The sequence below is a fragment of the Oncorhynchus clarkii genome, chromosome 24 (genome assembly GCF_045791955.1).
Source record: "Oncorhynchus clarkii lewisi isolate Uvic-CL-2024 chromosome 24, UVic_Ocla_1.0, whole genome shotgun sequence".
Classification (NCBI taxonomy): Eukaryota; Metazoa; Chordata; class Actinopteri; order Salmoniformes; family Salmonidae; genus Oncorhynchus; species Oncorhynchus clarkii.
This window is the reverse complement of record NC_092170.1, coordinates 13,638,367-13,657,773: the sequence shown is the minus strand read 5'-3', so window position 1 is coordinate 13,657,773 and position 19,407 is coordinate 13,638,367. Positions and strand designations below refer to the sequence as shown.

General features: G+C 41.3%; 1 protein-coding gene across 1 annotated transcript in view; it reads right to left on the bottom strand.

Moving 5' to 3' along the window:
* The window catches only part of LOC139382715 (sorting nexin 19b), a 35,400-nt gene extending 19,199 nt beyond the window's left edge, over nt 1-16,201 (bottom strand). The window contains exons 1-9 of the mRNA XM_071126819.1: nt 15,201-16,201; nt 13,015-14,730; nt 12,609-12,747; nt 12,398-12,498; nt 10,327-10,446; nt 9,536-9,642; nt 7,235-7,328; nt 6,944-7,115; nt 5,488-5,617 (exon numbers count right to left, since the gene is read on the bottom strand). Coding sequence (XP_070982920.1) covers nt 5,488-5,617; nt 6,944-7,115; nt 7,235-7,328; nt 9,536-9,642; nt 10,327-10,446; nt 12,398-12,498; nt 12,609-12,747; nt 13,015-14,700 — 2,549 coding nt within the window. The 5' untranslated portion in view covers nt 14,701-14,730; nt 15,201-16,201. The remainder of the gene's footprint in view (nt 1-5,487; nt 5,618-6,943; nt 7,116-7,234; nt 7,329-9,535; nt 9,643-10,326; nt 10,447-12,397; nt 12,499-12,608; nt 12,748-13,014; nt 14,731-15,200) is intronic.
* Nucleotides 16,202-19,407: the final 3,206 nt, after the last annotated feature.

The following is a 19,407-nucleotide window of genomic DNA, read 5'->3' as shown; positions in this document are numbered from 1 at the left end:
ATTAAAGCAGAGCAGACATGCAAGCGGTGCCGGTGACAGTCATGGACCGGGTTTCCATAGCCTGCATCTCCTTTGCATTTTACTAAAAGCTTATGTCATATTAAATAGGTTAAGCGCTGGTTTCTTGGCGTTTCAATTTTGTAACTGTAAGTAAACAACTCAAAAACTCTGAAGTCATCGATGCACTGCACTGAGAAGTACTGCGAACCTTTAATCAAATTCGGTAGTGTCTCGAAAACCTGAACAGATAGACAGTACAGTCAACAGTAGCCAAAGCTATATGCCTAGTAACTGTTTAGCCTAGCTAACCTTTCCCTTGTTAGAGAATTTAAAGAGTGAAATAATTAAAACGTGTTTTCCTATACTGCTATCTCCAGAGGCTCTTAGGCCTGTCTGTTAGGGTATAGCTAGCATAGCTGAGCAACATGTAAAAAGATGAGAGGACTAGTCACCAGTGAGAACGGTCTCTGCTGACAGACTGATGCTTTAAATAGCTCGGACCAACAACACAGGGGCCACTAATACAGGGCCCTCTGTCTTTAGGGAGGGTTAGGTGATTTAGATCACACAAACCCGAGAACATTGTATGCATGTTGAGTTTACTGCTACAGGGTCAGCTATACCCGTCTATGACCGAACCTCTGTGACGTTGTTGCTGAAGGCATTCTCAGAGAAGGGAAGCCAACCAGAGGTACCTTGACGACACCAGAAGTACCTCTCTTTCCATTCAAGAAAATAAGTTTAATGAGCCTAAACTCAAAATGTCAACCTCAAAACTACCTTCTCAAAAAAGCAACATTCATTACATTAATCAAAATCCTTCTATTAATCTTAAAGAGAAACACAGTTCTTCCTCATAGAATTAGAATGAAGACTAGGAAGCTTCGACTTCATAAACAGGATTGGTCTTGCACATGGCCAATCACATCCCAGTCTGGCTGAGGCTCAGCTCACACATCAAGGCCCAGGGGCCCCTGTGATACGATACTTTCCGATGCTCCTGTTGAAACGGAAACCCTCGTAAAAGTCGTCAGAGCGGCAAGAGTCAGAGGAGAAAATCTCATTAGGAAAACAAGTTAGCCTAAGCATTATCACAGCATCACCGATATTTATTTTGAATGAAACTAGGTCAAGCGTTTATACACCATCCAGTATGCTTAATCTCAGAGTAGAAGTGTTAGTGCTGATATAGGATCAGTTTAGCCTTTTTGATCAGAATGAATATTTTACCTTTATTTAACTAGGCAAGTCAGTTAAGAACAAATTCTTATTTTCAATGAAGGCCTAGGAACAGTGGGTTATAACTGCCTGTTCAGGGGCAGAACGACAGATTTGTACCTTGTCAGCTCGGGGGTTTGAACTTGCAACCTTCCGGTTACTAGTCCAACGCTCTAACCACTAGGCTACCCTGCCGCCACAGAATGAATATGATTATATGGATGGGGGGGGGGGAGACCTGATCCTAGATCAGCTCTGCTACTCTGAGACGCTTTGTGAATACAGGCAGAGTTCTCCAAACTGCTTCTAATACACAAGGACTCCAGAAATAAATGTTGTCAATTAAGATTAAATGCATTATCAAGATACTATCATTAGGGTCTATCAAGCTTTAGGATAACTTGGTAGGCCTACTGATCATAGCAGAGAAGAACCTACTGCTTCAAAATCAGTTTTCCCACAAAGAAATGGAAACAGAAGCAACTAATTGAATAACATAGGCCTACTGTAGGTACAGAGGCACTGTGGAAAGTTATAGAACAGCAGGTTGAGGAAACTTGGAAATAGTAGATTTTCAAAGTGATTAATACAGTGGGGCAAAAAAGTATTTAGTCAGCCACCAATTGTGCAAGTTCTCCCACTTAAAAAGATGAGAGAGGCCTGTAATTTTCATCATAGGTACACTTCAACTATGACAGACAAAATGAGAAAAGAAATCCAGAAAAATCACATTGTAGGATTTTTTATGAATTTATTTGCAAATTGTGGTGGAAAATAAGTATTTGGTCAATAACAAAAGTTTATCTCAATACTTTGTTATATACCCTTTGTTGGCAATGACAGAGGTCAAACGTTTTCAGTTAGTCTTCACAAGGTTTTCACACACTGTTGCTGGTATTTTGGCCCATTCCTCCATGCAGATCTCCTCTAGAGCAGTGATGTTTTGGGGCTGTTGCTGGGCAACATGGACTTTCAACTCCCTCCAAAGATTTTCTATGGGGTTGATCTGGAGACTGGCTAGGCCACTCCAGGACCTTGAAATGCTTCTCCTTCGTTGCCCGGGCGGTGTGTTTGGGATCATTGTCATGCTGAAAGACTCAGCCACGTTTCATCTTCAATGCCCTTGCTGATGGAAGGAGGTTTTCACTCAAAATCTCACGATACATGGCCCCATTCATTCTTTCCTTTACACGGATCAGTCGTCCTGGTCCCTTTGCAGAAAAACAGCCCCAAAGCATGATGTTTCCACCCCCATGCTTCACAGTAGGTATGGTGTTCTTTGGATGCAACTCAGCATTCTTTGTCCTCCAAACACGACGAGTTGAGTTTTTACAAAAAAGTTATATTTTGGTTTCATCTGACCATATGACATTCTCCCAATCTTCTTCTGGATCATCCAAATGCACTCTAGCAAACTTCAGACGGGTCTGGACATGTACTGGCTTAAGCAGGGGGACACGTCTGGCACTGCAGGATTTGAGTCCCTGGCGGTGTAGTGTGTTACTGATGTCATTCACTAGGTCCCCCCGTGTGGTTCTGGGATTTTTGCTCAACGTTCTTGTGATCATTTTGATCTTGCGTGGAGCCCCAGATCAAGAAAAATCATAGAAAATCTTTGGAGGGAGTTGAAAGTCCGTGTTGCCCAGCAACAGCCCCAAAACATCACTGCTCTAGAGGAGATCTGCATGGAGGAATGGGCCAAAATACCAGCAACAGTGTGTGAAAACCTTGTGAAGACTTACAGAAAATGTTTGACCTCTGTCATTGCCAACAAAGTATTGAGATAAACTTTTGTTATTGACCAAATACTTATTTTCCACCATAATTTGCAAATTCATTCATTAAAAATCCTACAATGTGATTTTCTGGATTTTTTTCCCTCATTTTGTCTGTGATAGTTGAAGTGTACCTATGATGAAAATTACAGGCCTCTCTCATCTTTTTAAGTGGGAGAACTTGCACAATTGGTGGCTGACTAAATACTTTTTTGCCCCACTGTATATCTTCCAAATCACTGTAAACTTGCAACGTGAAATAAATAACGGGACTCTGTGAAATGTGAAGAAAACATCTGTCTCGGAGCAAAAGGAAAAACATTCCTTTAAAATACGAGCTCCTGACAGATGGTATTATTGTGAAGCCATTTGAAAGGACCATGACAGACACGTTTATAACTGCGTGCGTGTGTGTGCATATTGCTATCCTTGTGGGTACCGGAAATGTGTGTGTGTCTGTGTGTCTAGCTCTGAGTGAGAGCATGTCGGACTCGGAAAGTGGGGAGAGGCGAAAGGTCATTGGAGAATTAGACAAAAATCTCCCCTTGCTTGAGACTACCCTTTCAAATAAATGACCGTGACACACAGAGGCATGCAAAGTGACAGGCTACTTGACCGCCAAAATAACGATTACCCTCCGAAGAGCCAACATACCTGTCCCATATGTGCGAGGAGAGGAGTGTGACCAATTTGACTGGAGCGGGGAGCGAGTTCCCCAAAAGTTGGAGCAGCGGACTTCTCTCCCACTCCAATTTCGCTCACTTCACAAGCTCAGAACATGCCCAGCCCAGCATGCATCTGTAGTCTACTTGTGTGCTGCTACAGCTCCTTGCTTTAGCTACTGTCATGGAGTTCACTAAATATTTTCATAAAGAAACTTATGAAGTTTCAAGGTGACTTCCAAAGATCAGGAGGACCAAGAGCAAGAGAGGGAGTGCGGTGATGTAGTGTCCACAACTAAAGAACCATTATGGAATCTGAAAAGACATGTATCTCGAAAGCATGATGGTGTACTTACTACGTGCACTTGCTAACGGAAAGGAATGAGGTGGGTAGCTAGCAAAGTGTCATTATAGCAAAGTATTTATAATCATCACAAATCTGATCTCGTAAAAGTTTGGTTGATTTTGGTTCTTTTATCTATAGAATATCATTGATTTTGGCACAATAGGCCTGACATATAACCTCTTTCAAGGAGCTTTCTGTTTTGATTGGGTTATTTTGCCTAAAAACCTTTCGGCCTACCTTTATATTTTATTATTTTTTTACTCTGCATCCCTGCCCAGCCTGGCAAGTGGCCCAAAGGGTGTTTAGCATCCCTAGTGGCTCTGCAAGCGCGGAGAAGGTAAGAAGGCAAGCTCTCCAGGCACCATCGCATCAGCCGCAGACTCCGGCCAAATTCGTGTTTCTAAAAGTGAATAGGCCTAAGACATTCTTCATTTTATTTACTTGTAAGTAAGTCATAGCCTTTATGCACAATTTATAGACTATAATAATTGAATACAAAGAAATGTTTAAATGCTGAGCGCTTAATGTTCATGCCAGCCTAGCGTGTCTCACTCACAAATGCTTCACCATTTATTTATTTGGAGGCTATAACCTTGAAATAATCAGCTAATAATAATAATAATAATATAGCCTAAATAATTCGTTTTCGTTCCTTCTGAACGATGCTTCTTAGGCTCCCTGTCTGGCTCCTGACCTATTTACAGTGTTTTATGCTGTTTAATGTGACATGTAGCCTATTTGAAATGATGAGTGTTTTTTACTGTCACCTTTTAGTGTTTATTAAAATACGTTTCATTCTAATCATATGGTTTGGTTTCAATACTTCAAATCTAAATGATAGGTCCAGGTAATCACAAAATTGGTTAAACTGTGATTTTAATGAATGGAGCGAATCTGGAGCAGTGGTTTTTAGCGGGGCCGCTGTAAAGGACGTGGGGCGTCGGAGTGGAGCACAAGCATCGTTCAGTGAGCGATGAGCGGGATTTCTGACCGCACAACTTCGCACACATGCTCTGGTGCATCGCTGAGGTGCAAATTCTTCACGAGCTCAGAGACTGTACTCTTGCACATTAGAGGAACAGTTTCCAGTTATTCAGCAGAAACCACAACAACAACCACGTTGGCCTTTTTTATAAACTCCTTGAGATATGCAAGACACCTTACTTGTTTGACAAAATAATACTAGAACAATACTGTATCCACATAAGCCTTTTGCTAAATGCTTCATTCTAATAAGAGTTTGGGTGCACAGTAAGTCACACAGTCAATCTTCTGAAAAGGTCCATTTCGAAATGATAGGTTCCTGATTTCCATATGTTCTGATATACAGTACTAGATATGGGAGGTCAGTGGCTGACTGGTAAGTGGTGACAGATGTCAACTAGTTTTGGAGGACATGTGCTCTATGGCTGATAGAATGGAGTAGAGTAATAGAATGGAGTAGAGTAATAATTATATTTCTATGGTCCATGCATCAGTACAGTACCTGTCAATGAGGGTTCCAAACAGCAGCCGGATAGTCTTCCGGATGTTGTCGGTGCACAGCCAGCTCCACTGGTCCTTCATTAGCAGACACATGATGTCTAGGGCCACGTCAGCCAGGGCCGTCTCCCCCACTGTGGACAGTGCCACAAAACACACATCAAATACACACACACACACACACGTAAATGACACGCATGCACACACACATATGCACACTTTACAAAGTAGCCCACATTCTTGAAACAAGCACAATAAACACCATAGGTTTGAAGCCTTGTGTATGTATCACTATTTACCATGCATTAGCAATGGCCCAAAGTAAAATCATTTAGAGAAAGCAACTGCATCTCAGTTTTCAACCAAAAATACAAAAGAACATTCTGGCTATGAAATATGAAAATCACAAAACACTAAAGCCTCACGTAAGAGTTGGATCTACTGTATGTCAACATTATTGGCAAAATTTGTCAGAGGAAATCTGTAAAAAGGAAAAAACCTATGATACACACAATGTCAAACATTGACATTAACAAACAGTAACCTCTTGCTCCTGGACAGATTTCTCAGCATAGACAAAAAAATACCCCCAACAAATGTTTGCCAATACTTCCCTCTAGTGGTGACATTATAGTACTGCATGGGTTTGCTGGTCACATCATTCAGGTTAACTTTTCAACCTTGAAATGTTCAGGAGTGATCTGGATGTTTCAGACCTGTCTGGTCAGTGAGAGTGAGCCAGACGGCTCACCATGAAAGTCTGGCCCACATCTGAAACGCATCTCCTTCAGACAAGACAATGAGCAGACGTTAAAAATGGAAGCCCTAGCAATTTGGATTCAATTAAAAAGGAACATGCTCATTCCAATGTCGAGTCGTGGGAGATAGTTTCCATATGAAGTCAATGAGATCACAATTTTTTCTAAGGCCATTCACTGGATCGGAGACATACAATAGACTGCTGGCCTTCCATGTGTGGAGATAGAAGTAAGAGGCAAGATCAGTTAGAGGACCTAAACCTTCGGTCCACATTCTAAAACACTGAATATTCATAGACCGGGCCAGAAACTGAACTTAAACCAAGTAAGAAAAGTAGCAAATCCTGTTTTTATGTACAGTAAAAAACATAATTTCACAATGAATGAGCTAGTCAAGCTCAGTCTGGAGTGGAAGATGTGGGCGGAATTGTGCTTCCCCTGACTCCACAGTCACGCCACTCTGTCCGTCTGTCTGTCCACACAGTAAGAAGCATGCATTCACGCACGTACAAACAGACACTGCCGGGATGAACAGAAAGCGGTCATAACGTAAAGATCCATTATCACAAGCCAAGATTTTTGCATGAACCTAGTTCCTGTATTGAACTAATGGGGCATTGAACAATATTGTGAGAGGTGTCATTATGTAAGTTTACGCACCCACAACTTCTAAAATATCCACATTCTCTGCACAGTCCTTACCAGAGTCTTGAATGGATGCACCTGGTAAATTATTCCGCGTGCACCCACAGCCTCCAACTTCTCCTTTGAGGCCTGGACAGCCTTCCCTCTCAGCCTCTGCGTCACACATCACCGCTAGTTCCTGCTCCTTAATAAAGGCCTCTAGACCAGCAACCGACAGGCCGTTAAACCCCTGCAAAAAGAGAAGCATGACAAACATTCATGTGTTTAAGGATTAAAAACTCTTATAACAAAATGTCATGCAACAATCGTCACTGTAGACGAGAGACCACAGTACAGTGAAGTACTTACTGTGCTCCCCTCATCTAAGCAGTATAGCACTTTAGGCCTCATGTCAGACACATTAAGGACTGGGGTGATTTTGCTGGAGAACCTTAGCCGGGACCTGTAAACAGACACACATATCGAACTTTATAGCAATTCATTTCACAAAATGTCATGCACATTTCATAATGAAATAATGTATACATATACACACACACACACACACACACACACACACACACACACACACACACACACACACACACACACACATCCACCTATCCATCCATCCACCCACCCACCCACACCGAGTGTACAAAACATTAAGAACAACTTCCTCATATTGAGTTGCACCCCCTTTTGCCCTCAGAACAGCCTCAATTCCTCAGGGTATGATCTCTACAAGGTGTTGAAAGCTTTCCACAGGAATGTTGGCCCATGTTGACTCCAATGCTTCCCACAGTTGTGTCAAGTTGGCTGGATGTCCTTTGGGTGGTAGATCATTCTTGACACACACACAGGTAACTGTTGAGCGTGACAAACCCAGCAGCGTTGCAGTTCTTGACACACTCAAACCGGTGTGCCTGGCACCTACTACCATACCCTGTTCAAAGGCACTTCACCCTCTGAATGACACTTTACCCTCTGAATGGCACACATGCACCATCCTTGTCACAATTGTCTCAGAGCTTAAAAATCCTTCATAAACCTGTCTCCTCCCCTTCATCTACACTCATTGAAGTGGATTTAACAGGTGACATCAATAAGGGATCATAGCTTTCACCTGGTCAGTCTATGTCATTGAAAGAGCAGGTGTTCATAATGGTTTGTACACTCAGTGTATATATTCAGGGTTGGACTTGAAAAATTTAAATACAGATTACACGACAATAACTGTAATTTGTAAAATAATCCATTGGATTAATCAAATTGAATAATGTAAACTGATTACTTTTGGATTAACGCCTTGGTAAATCAGCATCTGCCTCGTAAGTTTATCTTGCAGAACAATCAGTTCCCTCTAAAGCTTCCCAGTCTAAACATTTCGAGCATATATTATGACAACATTTTGGGACGTTTTGGTGTTCAGCAGAAGTTTTTTGGGCTGTTTGAGCACACAAAATGTTGTCTTGAAGCTTGTCGAAGTTCGGTAGCCGAAGTCTTCGCCCCTTTGTCAGTGATTGGTCAACACTAGGGATTCTTCAAGGAAGTGTTGTCATTCAACGGCAGATGACTCGTTTTCATGCAAATCTTTTCACCTGAGAAATACTGCACCAAACATCTTAGCTAGATGTACAATTGTTTGACTAAGACCTCCAAGGCAAAAACATCAAAATGATTTACAAATGTATTGAGTTATCTTAGATTATTTTTGACTATTTTGAGGAAGTGTACTGGCTATATTGTTGATACAGCATCTTAAGAGGGACAAAAGCAAAGGAATTTTAACGGAGTATTCTGAGCAGACGTTCATTTCGCCTAGCCGAGCTCTGCTAGGAGCAAACTGACCTTATATATGCAGACACCTTTACTCTGCCCACTCAACCCCAGAATCCTTGGGAAAGTGCTGGCTCAACTTTTTAATGCATCTTCTTGATGAAATGGCATCACTAAAACGTCAGTGTTACTGTCAAGTTCCAGGAAAAGCTTTTCCAACACTCATTCTTCGATTTTGAAATGATTAATTATTAATTTAATTATTAATTATAGGCCTACATCCTCCCACGAAATGGTCATGTCTGGCCCACCCTTCATGTAACAGTCTGGTATGACTTCCAAGACAGACAGATAGTTAAATTTCAGTGTACTCATTTCCACTGAAACGTGAGATTTAGCAGTAAGTAGCGGTTTGTCATATCTGTCATGCCAGTTCTTGGGAAGTGAAAAGGGTGTTGACTCATCAAAAATGAACTTTATACACAAACTTTTTAGTGACTTTTTTTGTGGTGAAAAATATTTCTGTGAAACGAAACTAGGCAGATTTCAAAATAGATTAGAGCAGAAAGGAAAAGCTTCCATTCCCACTGAAAGGTGACTTCTAAGCAGTGGGGCTCAAAACGGCTTTGATCTGCCATTTCTGTGTGTTTGAGGCAAACACTTACAGCCCACATCTTGATATTAGAAGAAGTAGTGCAATCAGATGTTTTTAAGAATGTAACTGTAATCAAATTACACATTTTAAAAAATGTAATCTGGCCTGATTACAGTTACATAAACATTTTTATGTTATTACCTGATACATGTAATCCATTACTTCCAAGTCTGATTCTATTATTGAGACACCATTTATTGTATTGTTCTACAGAAGGAGGAGTTCAGTTGACTTACTTGTTTTTCTTATCGGAGGAAGGCTTTCCCTCAGAGTCTCCGTCCATGTCTTCTGTAGGGCTCTGTAGCTCTGAGCGAGGAAACGCCGTCTTCAAGGTATCCACAATCTACAGAGCCATTTGTTCACACAGTTACATTCCCCTACGAATTTACTGTATTTGGACAGTGAAACAAAAGCGTTTCATTTGGCTCTATATTCCAGCATTTTGGATTTGAGATCCAATGTATTATATGAAGCGACAGTGCATAATGTCTGAGGGTATTTTCATACATATGTGTTTAACCGTTTAGAAATTAACACACTTGTTGTATTTAGTCCCCCTATTATAGTGTAATAAATTGAGTAAAAGGTTTAGTATTTTTGTCCCATATTCCTACCTCGCAATGACTATATTAAACTTGTGACTCCACAAACTTGTTGGATGCATCTGTAGTTTGTTTTGGTTATGTTTCCGAATATTTTGTGCCCAATAGAAATTAATGGTAAATCATGTATTGTGTCATTATGGAGTGACTTTTACTGTAAATAAAATGATATGATGTTTCTGAGCACTTCTACACTGTTGTGGATGCTACCATGATTACGCATAATCGGGAATGGAACGTGAATATTGAAAAAACATTCTAACTTCTCACCATTATCATTTACAGGGGAGGTAAAATGTTTGGGGAGTGCGATATTGATGCCTCTTAAGTTCCTCACTCTCCGCATTGAGGTTTTCTCTACAGCATCTCCTTGTTTCTAATGCATACAGGCCTAGTTAATTAAATTGATTATCAATAACACATACCTTGTCTATGTGTGACACGATGAACGGCTTCTTGACAAAGGCAATTCTTGCATCTGTATTAAGAGCAAGGAACTCCTGCATTTCTTCACTGTTGGCAGTTTCGGGTATAGCACAAAGTTGCTGAAAAATAGGGGAGATGAGTGTTAGTTTTCAAGTAACAATAAAATAACATTTTATTTGTCACATTCTTCGTAAACAACAGGTGTAGGTAGACTAACAGTGAAATGCTTGCTTTCTGTTAGTCTACACCTGTTGTTTACGAAGCACGTGATGAATAAAATAGTATTTGATTTTGTAATGTCATGAACACTATGTTAATTCATCCAAATAAATTTCACTCAGATCTACAGTTGAAGTCTGAAGTTTACATACACTTAGGTTGGAGTCATTAAAACTTGTTTTTTAACCACTCCACAAATTTCTTGTTAACAAACTATAGTTTTGACAAGTCGGTTAGGACATCTACTTTGTGCATGACACAAGTAATTTTCCAACAATTGTTTACAGACAGATTATATAACTTATAAGTCACTGTATCACAATTCCAGTGGGTCAGAAGTTTACATACACTAAGTTGACTGTGCCTTTAAACAGAAAATGATGTCATGGCTTTTGAAGCTTCTAATAGGCTAATTGACATAATTTGAGTCAATTGGAGGTGTACCTGTGGATGTATTTCAAGGCCTACCTTAAAACTCAGTGTCTCTTTGGGGAAATCTAAAGAAATCCGCCAAGACCTCAGAAACAAAATGTGTACCTCCACAAGTCTGGTTCATCATTGGGAGCAATTTCCAAACGCCTGAATGTACCACGTTCATCTGTACAAACAATAGTATGCAAGTATAAACACCATGGGACCACGCAGCCGTCATACCGCTCAGGAAGGAGACACATTCTGTCTCCTAGAGATGAACGTACTTTGGTGCAAAAAGTGCAAATCAATCCCAGAACAACAGCAAAGGACCTTGTGAAGATGCTTGAGGAAACGGGTACAAAGGTATCTATAGCCACAGTAAAACGAGTCCTATATCAACATAACCTGAAAGGCCGCTCAGCAAGGAAGAAGCCACTGCTCCAAAACCGCCATAAAAAAGCCAAACTACGGTTTGCAACTGAACATGGGGACAAAGATTGTACTTCTTGGATAAATGTCCTCTGGTCTGATTAAATAAAAATAGAACTGTTTGGCCATAATGACCATCGTTATGTTTGGAGGAAAAAGGGGGAGGCTTGCAAGCCGAAGAACACCATCCCAACCGTGAAGCACGGGGGTGGCAGCATCATGTTGTGGGGGTGCTTTGCTGCAGGAGGGACTGGTGCACTTCACAAAAAAGATGGCAATATGAGGATGAAAAATTATGTGGAAATATCGAAGAAACATCTCAAGACATCAGTCAGGAAGTTAAAGCTTGGTTGCAAATGGGTCTTCCAAATGGACAATGACCCCAAGCATACTTTCAAAGTTGTGAAAAATGGCTTAAGAACAACAAAGTCAAGGTATTGGAGTGGCCATCACAAAGCCCTGACCTCAATCCCATAGAAAACTTGTGGGCTGAACTGAAAAAGTGTGTGCGAGCAAGGAGGCCTACAAACCTGACTCAGTTACACCAGCTCTGTCAGGAGGAATGGGCCAAAATTCATCCAACTTATTGTGGGAAGCTTGTGGAAGGCTACCCGAAACACTTGACCCAAGTTAAACATTTTAAAGGCAATTCTACCAAATACTAATTGAGTGTATGCAAACTTCTGACCCACTGGGAATGTGATGAAAGAAGTAAAAGCTGAAATAAATCCTTCTCTCTACTATTATTCTGACATTTCACATTCTAAAATAAAGTGGTGATCCTAACTGACCTAAGACAGGGAATCTTTACTAGGATTAAATGTCAGGAATTGTGAAAAACTGAGTTTACATGTATTTGGCTAAGGTGTATGTAAACTTCCGACTTCAACTGTATATGGCAATGAGAAATATTACATTAAAGTGTATAATACATGCAGTTTACAAAGTACAAAATGAACAAAAAAATATTGTTTTAATTCCCAAGGCTTGAGTTAAGATGTTACCAACCTTGAGGAAAGTCTCGAGCAGCCCTTTCCTGGCCTCAACTTTGTCACTGTCCATGTTACCAAACGGCAAGTCTGGAAATATTTTCTTTGGTCCTTTCACATCTAAACCATATTAGTGAGATCAGTTAGAAGCTGTAAGAAAGACACCCAGTCTAGTTCCACATGACACATGGAACTAAAACGCCTGTCATTGTTCAGATAACAATACTCACTTTTGATGAGTTTTCGCAAGTCTGATTTCTCCTCCAAGCGGGTCTGTAGGTTGAGAAACTCACTATATCGCCGGTTGACCGTGTGATAGGCAACTGGCTGGATAGACCCTGGGATATTAGAGTCCATTGCTGTTTCATACTGAAAGACATATGTTATAGCACAAAACAAACTAGATTAATATAGACAAAAATAACCCCGAAACTTCCCTTTCCACTACTTACCTTTTCTTTCCTCTACTCAGTGTTCTGGGCTTAAAACCAACACACCTCATCAATGATCAGAATAAGTTGTTTTAGCAGCGTATATGACACATATGTAACCTAGCATATTCAAACCACCAACATGTAATGTTCTCCATACTGTTCTCCAAACATTAAACAAATTCACCTTGCAATAATAACTCACCTTGACCGTGTAGAGAGTGTACGGGTGCGAGCCGGTGCCACGGTGCTCCTTGGCCGTGATGGTCCCGGGGATTCGAAGGTTCTGGATGATGATTGGGCCTTCGGGGCTGCTGAGGGGCTCGAAGCTGAAGGAGGGCAGGGGAGCCATGGGGGAGGAGGTCTGCAGAGGGCCACTCACCGACGCCGTCAGCCCGTTGGAGTGGCAGCCCACCGCCAGGTCTACGCTCAGTAGCTCTCTCTCTGGGCTAGTGCCGCTGTCCCTCATCTCCAGGTCCTGGAGGCTGCTGAAACTCGAGGGAACGTCCTCGGTCGTGGTGCACAACACGTTAGCGAAGGCTTCGGGGTGATCCTGTTGTTCAGAGACCAGGACTTTGGGGGAGGAAGTGACCTCGGCTAGACCAGGGTAAACCCGGAGGTCCTCTTCCAGATCCATGACGCTGCTGATGTCAGTGGGCGTGGCACACTCTCGAAACCGGTCCGACAGCGCTTCCTCTGCACCAATCAGAACCAGGGACTCCATTGAGCTCCTCTTGAAATCTGTCAGAGGAGAGTCCAGGTCTGAGTCGGTCTCTTGGTAGAACGGGTTGGATTTGACTGGTCTCAGGTAGTCCATGGGGCAGATACCAATGTACTGTCTAGCCTGTCGAGGCTCTTCTTCCTCTATATTATTCTGAGGGCAGTACAATTCTGCCGAGTCGATGATATCGTAAGCAGCCAACTCGGGTGTGGCAGCCTCTGTGTCGTTAGGTGTTTCTGATAGGATCCTTAAGGGTAAAGAGCAAGGGACCTGAACGTCTTGCTGGGGCTGATCCTGCTCTAAGACAGTGAGATGTGGCAGTGATGGTGTTTTTGGTGGTTCTGAGGCTTTGGGGGCTTGCATACTTGACTTGGTGAAAATGGAAACGATTAACAGGTTCAGCCAGTCTGGATCCGATAGTTTCGTAATGAAGGGGAGAAGGACATTGCACGTGATGAGCTCTCCAACCACAAACCTTCCCGTTCGGGTTTCCAGGTGAGGCAGTGGGACAAGGACATGCAGCAGCAGGTCAACAATAGCCCTGGCGTAGTTCACCTCCATGGCCGAGCTCTTCACAGCAGGGTGAGGTGTGCAGACCCGGGAGTATGCTTTCCAGAGGCTGTTCTCTCCATCCGGTTGCCTCTTCAGCTCGGCCATGACTTCTTTGGCTCTCAGGTAGCTCTGAAGGTGGCCGCCACACAGGTCCAAAACCCTCTGGGTCAGGACCTTCCTGTCCACTCTTCTTGACCGATTCTTCAGCTCCATCGCCATGGAGTACATGGCACTTTGCACCTCGACCTCAAAGTGCCGCTCCGAGGACACTATGCAGTACCAGGAGGACACAAAGTCTCTGATTATCTTGCGCACGGTGGTCTGTATCTCGTGGTCTAGCTGCCGCTCACTCTCAGGCAAAGGAGGGACCCTTTCCAATGTGATGAACCGCTCTAGGTGAACAACTCTGTTGGAGTCCAGGACAGCCTGAGATCCCAGCCAGCCTCCCATGACCACCAGGAGGCTGGTGAAGACACACAGCAGCCATACATTCACCAGTAAATGGAAGAGAATCAGCCATGTCAGAAGAGCTCCAAAGCCCAGTAGGCTCCTCTGACCCAGTAGCTCCGCCATGGTCCACTGAATTGGGCCAACAGTCTCGGACTGAGTGTGAGACATGGTTCTTCATATGACTTTTATATTCAGTGTCTACAAAAAATAAATAACATAAGTAACGTTAGATTCCTTTTACATTATCTACCTGGCAACACAGACATAGCTAGTGAATTTATTAACTGTGATAAACTAAATTTCTTCTCTGAAACCTACAGGAAGAATTGGTATTCTTGCCTGGTTAGCTGAGTAGCTCTGGCTAGTAGCAGCCAGTGGAGTGGACCTAGCTAACGTTAGCTACTGTACTAAACTAACTAACGTTAGCTTGTTGCCATGTAAAAGTGACAATCCACATAGCTAGCTTCATCTAACGATTTTGTAATGACACATTGACTTTACAATTAACTGATGATATATTATAGTATTGATATGATGAGATGTCTGGTTATTCATGGTGGGGGTGGGAAGCTACTGTTAGTTTGCTAGCCGGGTCGTCTTTCCTTTCGTTAGCTTGCTACAGTAACGTTAGCTAGCTAGCCAAGCTAAATTACCCTTGCTAAATTTACCTTCGTCAAATGTACCCCTAGCTTGATGTTCCGGAAAGTACGACAAGTAAAATGATACAAGCAGTCATGGCAACTGTATCACTTGCAAGAAGCTGGCAACGTCTTGTTTTCTTTTTTTGACAGCTCCATCAGTTTGTTTACTTCCCGTATCTCTTGACCAGGGTTGCCAGGTCTACAAAATTATAGTCAATGACGTCTCAAAACTGATGCAAATTTTTCTCTCCACAGCAAGAGAGTTGCCACATTAATCCAATAAACCCTTTTTCCATAACGCTATGGAGCGAATTAAGGAATGTCGACGTAATTTGTAACTACGTAGGCTAAAATTCAAAGGCTGGTTTTCCATCCAAATAAGAATTATTCCGAGTTTAAATATACAGTACCAGTCAAAAGTTTGAACAAGCCTTCTCATTCAAGGGTTTTTCTTCATTTGTACTATTTTCTACATTGTAGAATAATAGTGAAAACATCAACAATATGAAATAACACACGTGGAATCATGTAGTAACTAAAAAGGTGTTAAACAAATCCAAATATATGTCATATTTGAGATTCTTCAAAGTAGCCACCCTTTGCCTTGATGACAGCGTTGCACACTCTTGTTATTCTCTCAGCCAGCTTCACGAGGAATGCTTTTCCAACAGTCTTTAATTAATTAAGGAGTTCCCACAAATGCTAAGCACTTGTTGGCTGCTTATCCTTCACTCTGAGGTCCAACTCATCCCAAACCATCTCAATTGGGTTAAGGTCGACCCCCTTTAAGGGATCCTTGAAGAACCTGTTGACCTTGGGGTTCATTTTTTAACTAAACCCCGCATAACAATAGAACAATAATTTAGTTGTCAGTGTTCTTCATGATTTTAGTGGCAAAGCAGAATAAAAAATCAAAATAATGAGGTAAACTCCCAGCAGAGCCCCAAGTCCAATTGGTATATCCTCTTCCGTGTTGAAGTAAATGTTTTGATGTTCTCCGTATCCATAGCCAGAATGATTATGCAGTGCATGGTGATCTAACTGGTTTCCTGTTATATCATCAGAGGTGTAGGGAGGGGCGGAAGTCTGTAAATCCAAAAAGTAGTAATTATACAGATGTTTAACAAAACATGCACACGACAGTATTCATACCTTGGTTTTGTGGTAAATGTGGATGAAAAAAAACTGTTTTGATAATGGTTTTCATACACATACCTTGTCCATAATGTAGAGGCCTATGTGATTTTCATTGAAGAGGTAAGGGAGGAGGACGGCGTGTGATCTGCATAACATACCAATACCAATTGATATACCTTTGTATGCTTCCTCATCTGTATACCTGCAGACACAAACACAAAAGTGAGCAATTCAGTCATCGGCACCCAATACAGCTACCCTTCAACATATTCTTATAGCATACATATTCTAACCTCTTTGTTGATTGATATTCATAAAATTGTGTCCATTTTCTATTGTATAAAGATTTACACAATAATGAAAAGATAGATGGTATTATCACAAAACAATAGCAATTTAGATCATATAAGGGATAACCCTTACCTTAAATTGAGGAGATCTTTAAATTTTTCATTTAAATGCCTGGACCTGCTTCAAATTCAAATCCAAATCTTTCAGTTGGGTAGTTAGGTTCCTGCAAGAACCCCCACCAACTAAGGAGGTTAATCGATGAACCCCACCTCCTATGGGGTTCTTGGAAGAACCTTTTTAGGGAAATTTTCAGTGCCAAGATCCCTAAGGTTCTTTGAAGGACTTTGAGGATCTTACAAGAACCCTTGTTGAACACCTCGTGTTTAGAGTGTAGTATAGTTCTTAATTTATTTATAATGGTATCATGTTGGGGGTTAAGACAATGGGATGATTCTGTATTCTGGAAAGCACATTTTCAGAATGTGTCACACTTTACCAATTCTCACACTACCTGACGCATGAAAAAGGTCGGGCTGATGGAAACATGAAATGCCGGTACAATTTTATAAATGCTGACAGACTAGTTGTTATTACAACATGGTGTGATATTTTTGTGTCGGTAAAATTAATTATGCAAGAAATGGCGGTGGAAACACCGTTATGCGCCACTATTGACATAATAACCCTCATGTCGAAGTAAACGTGGAGTCAGTCACACGATGATATGTTATGTGGTCCTGCCACTATGACAAGGGAAAGCATCCAGTTTATTGGGCTACAGATTAAATAAATGATGATGAGCTTCACAGGGTGGTGAATGTGCAAGTAATGTGCAAGGTGATGAGCTTGATGCTCCTTTGCAATTAATATCGAGGGTCTTATTCTGGTGACATGATGATCGATGCTTGACTGCCTTTTAATCTTATAATGTAGGTAGTCTACTCGCACTGTATGTAAGAGCTGTTGGCTAGAGCACATGTGCCAAGACAACGCAACAGTTTTGTGACAAAACCATCAGTAGAGTTGAAAATGCGGATGGAAACCCATTTAACTTGTATTTTTCATTTGGTACATGAGAATTTTAGGGACAAGTTAATTTTATGTGCACTACGTCACCATCACCACAGCCTTTTATCCGCATAAAGTCCGTTTATTTAACACATCTCTATTGGGAAAATGCGCATATTATTGTATGGAGATTTTAGTATATTCGCATGAAAATCTGGAAGGAAACCTTTCTACTGTCAGCTTTTTTTCATGTTTAGGCTACACAACACCGTCCCTGAGCGTGCATTCACATTCTCTCAGGATGTTGAAAGAAATACATCATATTTCTCTACTCCTGTTCCCGAGACAAAATTAACATTTGCTGAACATTTTTATTCCAAATAATACTTAATTCTGTAGGAGTTCATATTGTAAGAGGCTACATGTGAGGCCTACAGTCAGTGTCCAGACTTCAGTCACTATTCCAACGATTAGGCCTAGCTGTTCCCATCTGAACTTCAAAGGTGCGCAAACCAGGGTGTCATATATTGTGATTGGCTAGTCTTTTACTGGTACGGCGCCTGATTATTATATTTTCGACCTAGACTCCAGGATCAGCTAACCACATCGTATGTTAAAGCGATCTGACAGTCGATGACGTAGCACGCAGCCATTGGTTGATACATGCAACGTCTGAACAGGGGAAAGGAACCAAATTCTTTAGTCATAAAGATGATAAATTAAATGCATTTTTATCTGCGACTGCCACAACTGGTCATAGCTGCATCTGAATAAACATGACTGATGTCACTGCTTGGTCAGGTCACTATATGAAAAATGTTATTGTCTTGTCAGATATCCAAGATGATTCGATAATAATACTTTCTTTAAAAACAGTCAAAGAAACAGTCATAATTAAACTGATATTCCACGTGTTTGGGTTAGGTATAGAGAGGCAATTGAGTGTGCATGGTAGGCTACACTGTTAATGTAGCCTGGGCCCTGTAGCATTGAGATGACATTGTTTACATGACATTATCTATTCTATTGCTATACTAATGTCCTTTAGCAATGTTCAGTTGTTCAGAGGCTGCTCAGAATACCTGAGAAAATATGCCACACAGGAAATCAATGTGGCACAATGAAGTGTGGAAAATGTCTATGAACTCAAATGCTAAGCTGTCGACTATACCCACAGTCAGTAAAAAGCCATCCAGGCAAATGTCAAGGTTTTAATCATGAATCAGTCAAGGCAGGTTTTTGCTCATTGTTCAAATAACCACATGGTGACTTATTACAGTATGTGAAGAATGTGAGCAATATTGTTGTGTAACTTTCAGCTACCCACAACAATGAGGTCCTTTAAAAATGTTTAAATGAAGCCATCTGTTTGAGCCAATCAGTTGTGTTGTGACAAGGTAGGGGTGGTATAAAGAAGATAGTCCTATTTGGTAAAAGACCAAGATCATATTATGGCAAGAACAGTTTAAAATAGAAAAGCAAAACAACAGTCCATCATTACTTTAAGAGATGAAGGTCAGTCAATACGGAAAATTTCAAGAACTTTGCAAGTTTCATCAAGCGCTATGATGAAACTGGCTATCATGAGGACCACCATAGTAAGACCCAGATTTACCTCTGCTGCAGAGGATAAATTCATTAGAGTTAACTGCACCTCAGATTGCAGGCCAAATAAATGCTTCACTGAGTAACAGACACATCTCAACATCAATTGTTCAGAGGAGACTGTGTGAATCAGGCCTTCATGGTCGAATTGCTGCAAAGGAACCACTACTAAAGGACACCAATAATAAGAAGA